The 13606-nt window shown below is 38.3% G+C and overlaps 1 protein-coding gene across 1 annotated transcript in view; it reads left to right on the top strand.

The window, feature by feature from the left end:
- Positions 1 to 13606, top strand: part of LOC133538683 (phospholipid-transporting ATPase ABCA1-like) — a 129452-nt gene that overhangs the window by 48083 nt on the left and 67763 nt on the right. Inside the window, exon 8 of the mRNA XM_061880383.1 lies at positions 2165 to 2254. Within this exon, the coding sequence (XP_061736367.1) occupies positions 2165 to 2254 (90 nt within the window). The remainder of the gene's footprint in view (positions 1 to 2164; positions 2255 to 13606) is intronic.

The following is a 13606-nucleotide window of genomic DNA, read 5'->3' as shown; positions in this document are numbered from 1 at the left end:
TCAATTTCGACTCTTTAAAATTCAAAATTCAACCCAAAAAAATGAAGAGAAAAACTAGCCAAGTCGAATCTTTTTGAAAAAATTTAAAAAAGAATTTATGGAACATCATTAGTAATTTTTCCTTATTAAGATTAATTTTAGAATTTTCATGACATTTTTTAAATAGGTTAAAATCCAATCTGCATTTTGTCAGAATATATAACAAATTGGACCAAGCTATATTTCTAACAAAGACAAATCATTATTTCTTCGAGATTTTCCAGAACAAAAATTTTAAAAGAAATTCTAAAGACTTTGAAATAAGATTTAAATTTGATTCTACAGTTTTTTTTACATTTGCCAGAATAATTTTTGGGGAATTTTAATCATAATAAGTTTGAGCAAATATTCCACAAATATTCTTCGTCGAAAAAACAGAAGCTAAAATGAAAAATTAAATTAAAATGTATTTATTATTCTTTACATTAAAAAAAAAATAGTTGAACATTGATTTAAATTGTCAGGAAAGAAGAGGAAAGAATTTAAAAGGTAAAAAGGTATATGTGTGTAAAAATCCTAAAATCATTTTTAAGGTTGTATTTTTTCTCTAAAATTGTCTTTCTGAAAATTATAGGAAGCAAAGTAAAAAAATAAATGAATTCATTTAAACAAGTGAAGATTAAGTCTTTAAAATATTGTCTTGGATTTTCAAATTCTATTTGAGTTTTGTCTCTTTTAGAATTAAAAATGTCGAGCATAGTGAGACCAGCATGAAAATTGCGCGCTAGCGCCCCCTAGGAAGAGACAAAAAACAGACTGCTTGTAACTTCCGTTAGGAATGTCGTAAAGACATGGAACAAAAACCTCTATGTAGGTCTGACTTAGACCTAGATTCCCCATTGGAATTGTCTATACCTAAGATCAACAGAAATTTTGCATAAACTCATTCAAAGCAAAATTTTCGTAAAAAATGCTATTTTTGCCTCTTTGAGCTGTAATTTGACCCGCTTAAAATGCTTCAAAACTCACCAAACTTGGCACACACATCAGGACTGGCAACAATTGCAAGCTAATAAAAAACCAAACCCCAAAACTCAAAATTGTGCTCTAGCGCCCCCTAGGAATACAACACAGACAAACCGCTCCTAGGAAGAAAACAGACAAAACTGCTTGTAACTTCCGGTAGGAAAATCAAAGAGACATGAAACAAAAACCACTATGTAGGTCTGACTTAGACCTACATTTGAATAATTAACATACTTTAGCAAAAATCAACAGAAAGCTTGATATTTTCACTTCAATACAACAACTGCATTACTTTCACAATGCATTAAATAGTGGCACCAAGGCTTCTTCTGCCGTGGGGCTTGGGGGCAGCAGCCCAAGGCGCGCTCGCACCTTCGCACCCTAATTTGACCCCCTTAACATGCTTCAAAGTGCAAGTTAAAGCTATACTATGCCAGGCGAAAGCCATTCATCAACAACATCCAGAAACGCCAATCTGTAATTTGACCCCCTTAACATGCTTCAAAACTCACCAAATTTTACACACACATCAGGACTGGTGAAAATTGCCATCCAATAAAAAACCAAACCCCAAAAATGAAAATTGTGCTCTAGCTCCCCCTAGGAAAAAAAACTGACAAAACTGCTTGTAAATTCTGTTAGGAATGTCGTAGAGTGATGAAACAAAAACTTCTATGTAGGTCTGACTAAGATCGGGACTCGGGTCACGGCGGCAGCAGCCAAAGGCGGACCCGACCAACGCTGCTTGCAGCTTTAATTTATAATTGAATCACTTGTTTATTTTTTCAACAGGTTTTTAGTTATTTTATATCTTTTTTTCCAAAAAGAAAAAGAAAGACCACTACAAATGAGCAATATTTTGCACTGTTATACATTTTAATCATAAACTGATGACATAGTGCTGTATTTTACTTCTCTATCGCTTTTTTTCAACCAAAAATGCTTTGCTCGGATTAGGGGGTACTTGAATTAAAAAAATGTTCACAGAGGGTACATCACTGAAAAAGAGGTTGAGAACCACTGTTTTAGAGTAATATCATTTATTTGCTAAAAAATCCAAAATGAACAGAATAGAATAAATATGTTTATTTTAGCATTAGATATATTATTCTGATTATGTTATTGTATATTTACTCTATGCTCTTTGTCATCCTTACAGAAAGACGTAAAGTCGGATCCCCGGGTAGTTCAGGAAGTCTCGGCTGCAACGGATTATCTCCTGGAGAGCCTCGGAGAACTGGCTGTGGAGGTACATCAACTAAACGTGCCTACATGATTGCGTAGATCCAAAGCATAGATCTGTGAGTAAGGACACACAAACCAGACACACAGCCTGGGGGCCAGTGTAGTAGCGCTCCAAAAATCAATGATTATCAGCGGTTACAAAGTTGTTACCACCGTGGTTCACGGCAAACATTCACTTTGCATAAATGTTTTCATTCATCCAGGCAAACAATCTTTTACCAAAAATAGTTTATGCACCGTTCTAAACCATGCTTTTCAGCATCCATTTATTTATAAACTAAATCTCTAATCTCCAATCAACATTATATGGATACTCATTAGTGTAAAACATGACTAAAGTATTGAATATTAGCTCACTTTTTCACAATAACAAACCCCCCTGTCCTACTTTGGTTCTGTTCTGCTTTGCTGACACAGCATTACCATACAGCTGTGTGTGTTGTTACTCTTTCCTGTCCAGTCAGCAGTAAAAATAACAAACTGTGTTTTTATTCTTATCCTACCGGTGCAACGTTCAGCATTTTCTTCCCTTTTCCTCCCTAAATGCCTTATTTTTTTCTTTTTTGCTTGACGCCGAGTTAGAAAGAAACACTAGGACAACAAGGCAAATGTTTAAAAAGATGGGGAACTTCCTAAGATTCAGTTTGACCACGTTTAGGGTTTTGGAGGGTCTACTGATGAATGGATCAGTAATCACGGAGTATGCTCCCACACTGCAAAAACTGAAATCTAAGATTAAATATCTCAAATAAGAGTGACATTTGCTTATATTCTGTCTGATAAGATCATTCTTCTCACAAAGCAGATTTTATGTTAGAGTGTTTTAGTTGTTTTAAGGGTTTTTGCCCTAAATTATCTCAGTAAGATATTACAACTTGTTGCTGAGATTTTATGACCTATATTGATTAAAACCTGCTTGAAACTAGAATATCAACTGTTGCAAAGCTGTGTCATCAACACTCACAAGTATAAAACTACTTTTTTGAAGTAATAATTTCTTATTTCAAGCATAAAAAAAACTTTGCTGTTATATTTTCAATGAAACAATAGAAAATACGTACTCATATAGTAGTACAGATATTTGTCAAAACATGGGCTATGGTGTGGTTTGTTTTCCCGGAATGCAAAGGAATGGGACGGGACATGGCGTGAAGGTAAAGACATATTTGAATTTTTCCATAAAAAAATTAAGGCGCGCACAAGGCGGAGAACAAACTTGGCTAAAAAACAAAAACCCCCACAAAGGCAAAACTATGGATACGAAACAAAAGACTCGCTAAACGTGACACGAATAAACAAAACTTACTTGGAAGGAAATGAGCAGAGTGATACATAACCAGAGTGAACAGAGCATGGAGCAGCAACAATGAGGCCAGCCCGACTGCCTGGCAACTACAAGCTTAAATAATAGTGACATGATTAACACAGGTGCGTGAGTCCAAACGAGTACAGGTGAACTAATCGGTCGTCATGGTGACAAAACAACGGAGTGTAATCAGGAACTAAAGAGAGTCTTAAACCAACAGAACATAACGAAACAAAACGTGACCACAGAACATGACATTATTAGTGAGAATGTACTTATTTTAAGGTGTTTTGGGGTTCTTTGAGGTTAGCTCATTTTACCTGTTTTGGAAATTCTTGACAAGCCAAATTTTCTTGTTCTATTGGCAGATAATTTTGCTTAGTTCAACTAAAACACCCCTCATTTTTGTATTTTTGTTTTCTTGTTTATGAACACTGACTTTTTTTGCAGTGCAAAAGCAGATGTTGACTGAAATAATTTTGTTCCAAGCTGAAAATGGCAGCTTGTTTAAGCAGATCAGAGGCTGGCATAATGGAGCGATGGCCATCTGTAACCTGTGTTTTTTTTTTTTGTTTGTTTTTTTACCACCAAGAATCTGCCAGCCAAAAAGAAGTATGAAAGACCGACAATATTTACAAAATGTCCTTTCATGAGTGAATGCTATCACCAAACCATGTCAGATATCTCTGATGCAGTGTATCTGGAATGTAAACATGGCTTTGAATGCTGAGCCCACTCACTAAAGCATTCTCAAAGTATGCCAACATGATATGAAAGGAATATTTGCGTAGAGAACCATCAAATATGTATTCATAAAATGTCCTTTTGAATTCAAAGCAAGGTCTTTCACAATAGAATTATATTAGCATAGATTGAGGTCTTTCATGTGGCCCGTCAATATAAACACTATCCTACAAAACTAAAGGGGTCACATGATCCTGGCCTGGGTTTTTTTATAGATTTGAAAATGTTTTTAGTTCATTTAAATCCGAAAATAAGACAACATAAAAAGTATGTATAAAATACATATTTATTTCAAAATCCGTTAAGAAGGTTGTTTGTATCAAATTAAGAATGTGTAACACTACCTACATCCCTTTGCAAACTAAAAAGCTTATAATTATGCATTCTACCACAGCACCAACATTTGAGAAGCAGGATAAGGTGGCAGAGGGGTTAGTGCGTCTGCCTCACAATACGAAGGTCCTGCAGTCCTGGGTTCAAATCCAGGCTCGGGATCTTTCTGTGTGGAGTTTGCATGTTCTCCCCGTGAATGCGTGGGTTCCCTCCGGGTACTCCGGCTTCCTCCCACTTCCAAAAACATGCACCTAGGGATAGGTTGATTGGCAACACTAAATTGGCCCTAGTGTGTGAATGTGAGTGTGAATGTTGTCTGTCTATCTGTGTTGGCCCTGCGATGAGGTGGCGACTTGTCCAGGGTGTACCCTGCCTTCCGCCCGATTGTAGCTGAGATAGGCGCCAGCGCCCCCCGCGACCCCAAAAGGGAATAAGCGGTAGAAAATGGATGGATGGATGGATAAGGTAATATAAGAAAGAAACCTACAATAGTACTGAGTATAAGTCGCACCCCCGGCCAAACTATGAAAAAAACTGCGACCCACAGTCCGAAAAATACGGTATATCAATATATCGCCCTGGCCTACTATAAAACATGCCTCACCAAATGTAGTGATTAGTATTAGCACCTTTTCTTCAAACTTAGGTAAAAATTCAAATAATAAGCATTTAGATTTTCTGTTAAATTAAAGCCGATATAAAAAAAAATTGTGGTATAGATATACATGTTGGTACTGGTACCAAATTATTTATATCAGGACAAACCTACTAATGACCAAAATTGGGGCCACAAACAAAATCTTGTTTAGAGCCACACAAAGCCCTGCAGGTAGGGTTTCTGTAGCTGGCTGATTGATATTGATATTGATATTGAAACTTTTATTAGTAGATTGCACAGTACAGTACATATTCCGTACAATTGACCACTAAATGGTAACACCCGAATAAGTTTTTCAACTTGTCTAAGTCGGGGTCCACGTTAATCAATTCATGGTACAAATATATACTATCAACATAATACAGTCATCACACAAGTTAATCATCATTGAATTATTTACATTATTTACAATCCGGGGGGTGGGATGAGGAGCTTTGGTTGATATCAGAACTTCAGTCATCAACAATTGCATCAACAGAGAAATGTGGACATTGAAACAGTGTAGGTCTTATTTAGTAGGATATGTACAGCTAGCAGAGAACATAGTGAGTTCACATAGCATAAGAACAAGTATATACATTAGAAGTACATTTGAGTTGTTTATAATCCGGGGAGATGGGATGTGAATGGAGGAGGGTATTAGTAAAGTGTTGAAGTTGCCTGGAGGTGTTGTTTTAGAGCGGTTTTGAAGGAATATAGAGATGCACTTACTTTTACACCTGTTGGGAGTGCATTCCACATTGATGTGGCATAGAAAGAGAATGAGTTAAGACCTTTGTTAGATCGAAATCTGGGTTTAACGTGGTTTGTGGAGCTCCCCCTAGTGTTGTGGTTATGGCGGTCATTTACGTTAAGGAAGTAATTTGACATGTACTTCGGTATCAAGGAGGTGTAGCGGATTTTATAGACTAGGCTCAGTGCAAGTTGTTTGACTCTGTCCTCCACCCTGAGCCAGCCCACTTTGGAGAAGTGGGTTGGATTGAGGTGTGATCTGGGGTGGAGGTCTAAAAGTAACCGGATTAGTTTATTCTGGGATGTTTGGAGTCTAGATTTGAGGGTTTTGGAGGTACCGGGGTACCAGGAGGTGCAAGCGTAATCGAAGAAGGGTTGAATGAGAGTTCCCGCTAGAATCCTCAAGGTGCTTTTGTTGACCAGAGAGGAGATTCTGTAGAGGAATCTCGTTCTTTGGTTTACCTTTTTGATCACCTTGGTTGCCATTTTATCAAGATGAACTTTAGTAACCTCAGACTCCTCTTAAAGGAGGTAACTGTGAGTCAAACAGGCTGCTGCTGATGACTGTGTGTGTCTACTTGTGATCCATGCCAACATGGTCATTGTTTCCCTGGGAGAAGACTGTTTCAATTAGTGCCCTTGGAGACCATTCCACATTTCGGGCCAGTTGTCTCACACAGAAAAAATAGCAAATCCAAAGAAAAGAAAGAAGCATCTGACAGCAGAGAAGACAAAATGGTCTCCAGTCAAAGCTTGTGCAGCACAATGCAGCATGTAACACACTCATTGACCTGCATCCACACAACCCAGACATCGCACAAAAACATTGCAAATCGCAATTCCTTTGCATGTTGGTGCTTTCATGCAGCTGCAGGCTCAGACGGGATTTGCAGCAACCTATTTCTATTCTTATGCGTCATGCATGTATGACATGTTGACAAACATACCGACGACAGCATATGTGCTGCAGGTGAGAGTGGGGGGAAAAAAATGGTTAAATGAGACCGAGGACAAAGACAACTGAACAAGCACGCTTGTCAGAGTGTGCGTGCTTGGTAGCATTTGTCAGTTTAATAGCCCAGTACTTGAGAAGCCTGCGTGTGTCTATAAGGAGAGTGACCGAGAGTAACCTCGTTTGGTTCTCTCACTTTCTTCTCCCTCCCTCTCTTTCTAGCGTCTACTCTCGCTCAAACACAAGTTAATTTTACCCAACGACCGGTGTTATCTTACGATTTGGTTTCCTCCCCTGTATATTTGCTCATATTTTTGGTTTTCTTCTTTAAACCTGGCTATTTTTTTTTTTTTTTGGTCTCTATTTCCTCCTCAGAGCGTGAGTTTTCGCCATAAACTCAAGTAACCTCCTCCAAAGCTTCACAATCCTTTCTTCACCCTTGTTCTTTGTTACACAAAAACACGCAGCCCCACCTCGCAATTCGTTTCTTATCACGAGTCGGTGACTATAATGCAATTAATGCACAACATGCCGAAACTTGTTCATGTCGCAATGTGAAGTGAAGTGAATTATATTTATATAGCGCTTTTTCTCTAGTGACTCAAAGCACTTTACATAGTAAAACCCAATATCTAAGTTACATTTGAACCAGTGTGGGTGGCACTGGGAGCAGGTGGGTAAAGTGTCTTGCCCAAGGACACAACGGCAGTGACTAGGTTGGCAGAAGCGGGAATTGAACCTGCAACCCTCAAGTTGCTGGCACGGCCACTCTACCAACCGAGCTAAACCGCCCCACCACATGTCAGCGTCTATCTGCTCGCCACGCAAAATGAAGCCAAAAGGAAGTGAAGGCTGCCAGAAACATGGAACAATTTTTTGTGACTTGTTTAAATCATGTATTTAACACGTTTTTAACATAATTAACAGCTACAAAAGCAAAATACGTTGAAAGCATGACAAAAAATCCACAACAAAACTCACAAGGTCGGTTGGTAGAGTGGCCGTGCCAGCAACTTGAGGGTTGCAGGTTCGATTCCCGCTTCCGCCATTCTAGTCACTGCCGTTGTGTCCTTGGGCAAGGCACTTTACCCACCTGCTCCCAGTGCCACCCACACTGGTTTAAAATGTAACTTAGATATTGGGTTTCACTATGTAAAGCGCTTTGAGTCACTAGAGAAAAGCGCTATATAAATATAATTCACTTCACTTCACTTCACAAAGGACATGACAACAGAATAAAATGATGCTAGGTAAAATAATAACAACAGTAATAGGGACGGCGTGGCGCAGTGGCAGAGTGGCCGTGCGCAACCCGAGGGTCCCTGGTTCAATCCCCACCTAGTACCAACCTCGTCACGTCCGTTGTGTCCTGAGCAAGGCACTTCACCCTTGCTCCTGATGGGTGCTGGTTGGCGCCTTGCATGGCAGCTCCCTCCATCAGTGTGTGAATGTGTGTGTGAATGTGGAAGTAGTGTCAAAGCGCTTTGAGTACCTTGAAGGTAGAAAAGTGCAACCCATTTATCATTTATTATCATTTAATATAATAAATACTAACTAAGAAAAGGAATGTATAAAAAAAGTTTCCTGCACATGCCCCCCCATAATATAAAAAGTTAAAGTACCAATGAGTGTCACACACACACTAGATGTGGCAAAATTATTGTCTGCATTTGACTCATCACCCTTGATCACCCCCTGGGAGGTGAGGGGAGCACTGAGCAGCAGCGGTGGCCACGCCCGGGAATCATTTTTGGTGATTTAACCCCCAATTCCGACCCCTTGATGCTGAGTGCCAAGCAGTGAGGTAATGGATCCCATTTTTATATCCTTTGGTATGACTCGGCCGGGGTTCGAACTCACAACCTACCGATCTCAGCAGGGCGGACACTCTAACCACAAGGCCACTGAATAAGTTACAAGTTATATATAGATATTATATTATATTATATTATATGGTAACAACAATACGTTTAGTGAAGTGAATTATATTTATATAGCGCTTTTTCTCTAGTGACTCAAAGCGCTTTACATAGTGAAACCCAATATCTAATTTTTTTTTACATTCAAACCAGTGTGGGTGGCACTGGGAGCAGGTGGGTAAAGTGTCTTGCCCAAGGACACAACGGCAGTGACCAGGATGGCGGAAGCGGGATTCGAACCTGCAACCCTCAAGTTGCTGGCACGGCCGCTCTACCAACCGAGCTATACCGCCCCTGTGCAACAAATAAAACATGAATAATAATAACACAATAACCACAACATTTAGCATTACAGATAAAATGCAGGTGTCACACTAACCTATACAGTTATCTACCAGGGCTCACACACACACACACACAACTACACACACACACACGCACACACACACTTCACACACATTCTTGTATTTGTCACCTTCTTGAGACCTTCCAAAAAATGCCTACCCCTCTAGAACTACCCTTTCTAGATATATAAACATTTGTATTTACAACATTAATAATATATACAAATTATGCAAATGTAAAATGTAAAAAATTGTTTATTTTTGAATTTTTTTGTCTGTCGTTTTTTTTAAATCTTTATTATTTACTTCAAGTTATTACAATATGTCTCTATATACGTATTTATTGCATTTATTTTTTTCATTAATTTTGACCAAAGGGGCCGCAATTTAATATCTTACACACACTTGTTATTTCATATGTTGACCAGAGGGGGGAGCACTTTTAAAACCGAAACACAGTCAATTTGAAAAATCCCTCCTTTTTAGGACCACCCTAATTTTGATAGATTTCACCACCAGGGGTGCAAATGAGACATTCTCTATTACAGGAATAGGGAACCTATGGCTCTAGAGCCAGATGTGGCTCTTTTGATGACAGCATCTGGCTCTCAGATAAATCTTAGCTGACGTTGCTTAACACGATAAGTAATTATTAATTCCGCTGGTAATCACAGTGTTAAAAATAACGTTCAAAATATAAAACATTCTCATGCATTTTGATCCATCCATCCGTTTCTATCACACCTGTTCAAGAAGACGCATCAATGGTCAAAAGTATTTTATTTATCGTTGATTACCTTCAGAATAACAATGTTATTAAAAAGAATAAGAGATGTACGCATTTAGTTGTTGTAATCAGGGAAAAGTCCAAATAAAAGAGGAGGTGTAGAATTCTCTCGTAAGAGTGTGGGACGACACTGTACAAGAGTACAGGTCTACGCGTTTCTCCTCATTGAGCTAAATTGAATCCTGTCTCTGTTTAATTCCTTGCTTCTTGTCTGTTTAATAGATGCCATCAGTGTTTGAACCTGACAGTTTGTATTCAGTGTTAAAAATATTATACGGCTCTCACTGAAATCCATTTTAAAATATTTGGCTTTCATGGCTCTCTCAGCCAAAAAAGGTTCCCGACCCCTGCTCTATTAGAGGCGATGGTTTTCCATATTGGGTCCATGATTTTGGTCCTAACTTGTTCACCGGTCCTCGTATGGTAGGCACGTTTCCTTGTTGATGTCTCAAGAACGGTAGAATTACAAGAACACACACACACACACACAGAGCCATGTCTAAAATACCATTCATAGTGCAACTTATGATCATCAGTACAAACCTTTCAATCACACTCACACCAGTCTCTGGTATGAAACCCGATAGTGTGCTTGTGCGGTTACTGGCATCATGTTATTATGGCGTTACAATGGATGATATAATATAATATGCTTTTTTTTTTTTTTTTACATAGGCATGCCTGAAAGGTGTTTGGCCACCTTGTACATAACATTCTGTTGTTTTGAATATTTGCCTTTAAGATATTATATGTTCAAATATTTATGTTTGTTCTGTGCCTGATAAGTGACATGACAGTCGTTGGGTTTTTTTTTGTTGACTGACAGGCAACTTTGTTCCATCCTTGCCGTGTTTGACTTTCATGACTTGATGATATTTTATATTTAAATATTTTCTTAACAGCTGAATATTAATGCCGAGGACTCTGCGTTCTTTTCCTTATTTTATCAACATCTCTACACACAATACACAAGAGTGTTTGGACAACAATGAGTTAGCTTCTACTGCCCTTAATCTTGGGTTTGAATTTGGGATATTTCAATCAATCAATCAATCAATCAATGTTTACTTATATAGCCCTAAATCACTAGTGTCTCAAAGGGCTGCACAAACCACTACGACATCCTCGGTAGGCCCACATAAGGGCAAGGAAAACTCAAACCCAGTGGGACGTCGGTGACAATGATGACTATGAGAACCTTGGAGAGGAGGAAAGCAATGGATGTCGAGCGGGTCTAACATGATACTGTGAAAGTTCAATCCATAATGGATCCAACACAGTCGCGAGAGTCCAGTCCAAAGCGGATCCAACACAGCAGCGAGAGTCCCGTTCACAGCGGAGCCAGCAGGAAAACATCCCAAGCGGAGGCGGATCAGCAGCGCAGAGATGTCCCCAGCCGATACACAGGCAAGCAGTACATGGCCACCGGATCGGACCGGACCCCCTCCACAAGGGAGAGTGGGACATAGAAGAAAAAGAAAAGAAACGGCAGATCAACTGGTCTAAAAAGGGAGTCTATTTAAAGGCTAGAGTATACAAATGAGTTTTAAGGTGAGACTTAAATGCTTCTACTGAGGTGGCATCTCGAACTGTTACCGGGAGGGCATTCCAGAGTACTGGAGCCCGAACGGAAAACGCTCTATAGCCCGCAGACTTTTTTTGGGCTCTAGGAATCACTAATAAGCCGGAGTCCTTTGAACGCAGATTTCTTGCCGGGACATATGGTACAATACAATCGGCAAGATAGGATGGAGCTAGACCGTGTAGTATTCTATACGTAAGTAGTAAAACCTTAAAGTCACATCTTAAGTGCACAGGAAGCCAGTGCAGGTGAGCCAGTACAGGCGTAATGTGACTTTCTTGTTCTTGTCAAAAGTTTAGCAGCCGCATTTTGTACCAACTGTAATCTTTTAATGCTAGACATGGGGAGACACGAAAATAATACGTTACAGTAATCGAGACGAGACGTAACAAACGCATGGATAATGATCTCAGCGTCTTTAGTGGACAGAATGGAGCGAATTTTAGCGATATTTGTGTTTTGGACCTAAGAACGGGACTGCTGCCGCGAAAACTGTTTTATTTAACCACAAACATGTTTAGTGGGTTGGCCCAGCGATTAGGTGGCGATTTGCTGAGATAGGCTCCAGCACCCCCTTCGACCCCAAAGGGAATAAGCGGTAGAAAATGGATGGGTGTTTAGTGGGCTTTAGATCAGGGCTGTCTCATTCTTCTACACCAGGGGTCACCAACGCGGTAGCCCGTAAGGACCAGATGAGTCGCCCGCTGGCCTGTTCTAAAAATAGCTCAAATAGCAGCACTTACCAGTGAGCTGCCTCTGTTTTTTAAATTTTATTTATATACTAGCAAGCTGGTCTCACTTTGCTCGACATTTTTGATTCTAAGAGAGACAAAACTCAAATAGAATTTGAAAATCCAAGAAATATTTTAAAATCTTGCCCTTCACTTGTTTAACTTAATTCATTTATTTTTTTACTTTGCTTGTTATAACTTTCAGAAAGACAATTTTAGAGAAAAAATACAACCTTAAAAATGATTTGGAGATTTTTAAACACATATACCTTTTTACCTTTTAAATTCCCTCCTCTTCTTTCCTGACAATTTAAATCAATGTTCAAGTATTTTTTTTTATTGTAAGGAATAATAAATACCTTTTAATTTAATTCTTCATTTTAGCTTCTGTTTTTTCGACGAAGAATATTTGTGAAATATTTCTTCAAACTTACTATGATTAAAATAAAATAAAAATATTCTGGCAAATCTAGAAAATCTTTAGAATCAAATTTAAATCTTATTTCAAAGTATTTTTAATTTCTTTTAAAAAAATTGTTCTGGAAAATCTAGAATAAATAATGATTTGTCTTTGTTAGAAATATAGCTTGGTCCAATTTGTTATATATTCTAACAAAGTGCAGATTGGATTTTAACCTATTTAAAACATGTCATCAAAATTGTAAAATGAATCTTAATTAGGAAAAATTACTAATGATGTTCCATAAATTCTTTTTTTAATTTTTTCAAAAAGATTCGAATTAGCTAGTTTTTCTCTTCATTTTTTTCGGTTGAATTTTGAATTTTAAAGAGTCGAAATTGAAGATAAACTATTTTTCAAAATTGTACTTTTCATTTTTTTCCTGTTTTCTCCTCTTTTAAACCGTTCAATTAATCGTTTTTTCATCATTTATTCCCTACAAAAAAACCTTCCGTGAAAAGAAAAAAAATGTACGACAAAATGAAAGACAGAAATACCCATTTTTATATATATATAGATTTATTTATTAAATTTAAATTGAGCAAATTGGCTATTTCTGGCAATTTATTTAAGTGTTTATCAAACTGGATGCTCTTTGCATTAATCAGCACCCAAGAAGTAGCTCTTAGTTTCAAAAAGGTTGGTGACCCCTGGTTTACAGTGTCATATTATAAATGTTTTACATAAATTTGTCATTTATAATTGCTGAAGGCCTACCACAGCTTTGAGGTTACTATAGATTTAGGCATTGACGTGCTGTCAGGGGAGGCAAGTGAGGCAGTGCCTCACCTGCCACCAGGTGGCTTAA

Source organism: Nerophis ophidion, linkage group LG20, assembly GCF_033978795.1.
Source record: "Nerophis ophidion isolate RoL-2023_Sa linkage group LG20, RoL_Noph_v1.0, whole genome shotgun sequence".
Lineage (NCBI taxonomy): Eukaryota > Metazoa > Chordata > Actinopteri > Syngnathiformes > Syngnathidae > Nerophis > Nerophis ophidion.
Note: the sequence above shows the minus strand (reverse complement) of the source record. Positions and strands in the feature narration are given on the sequence as shown.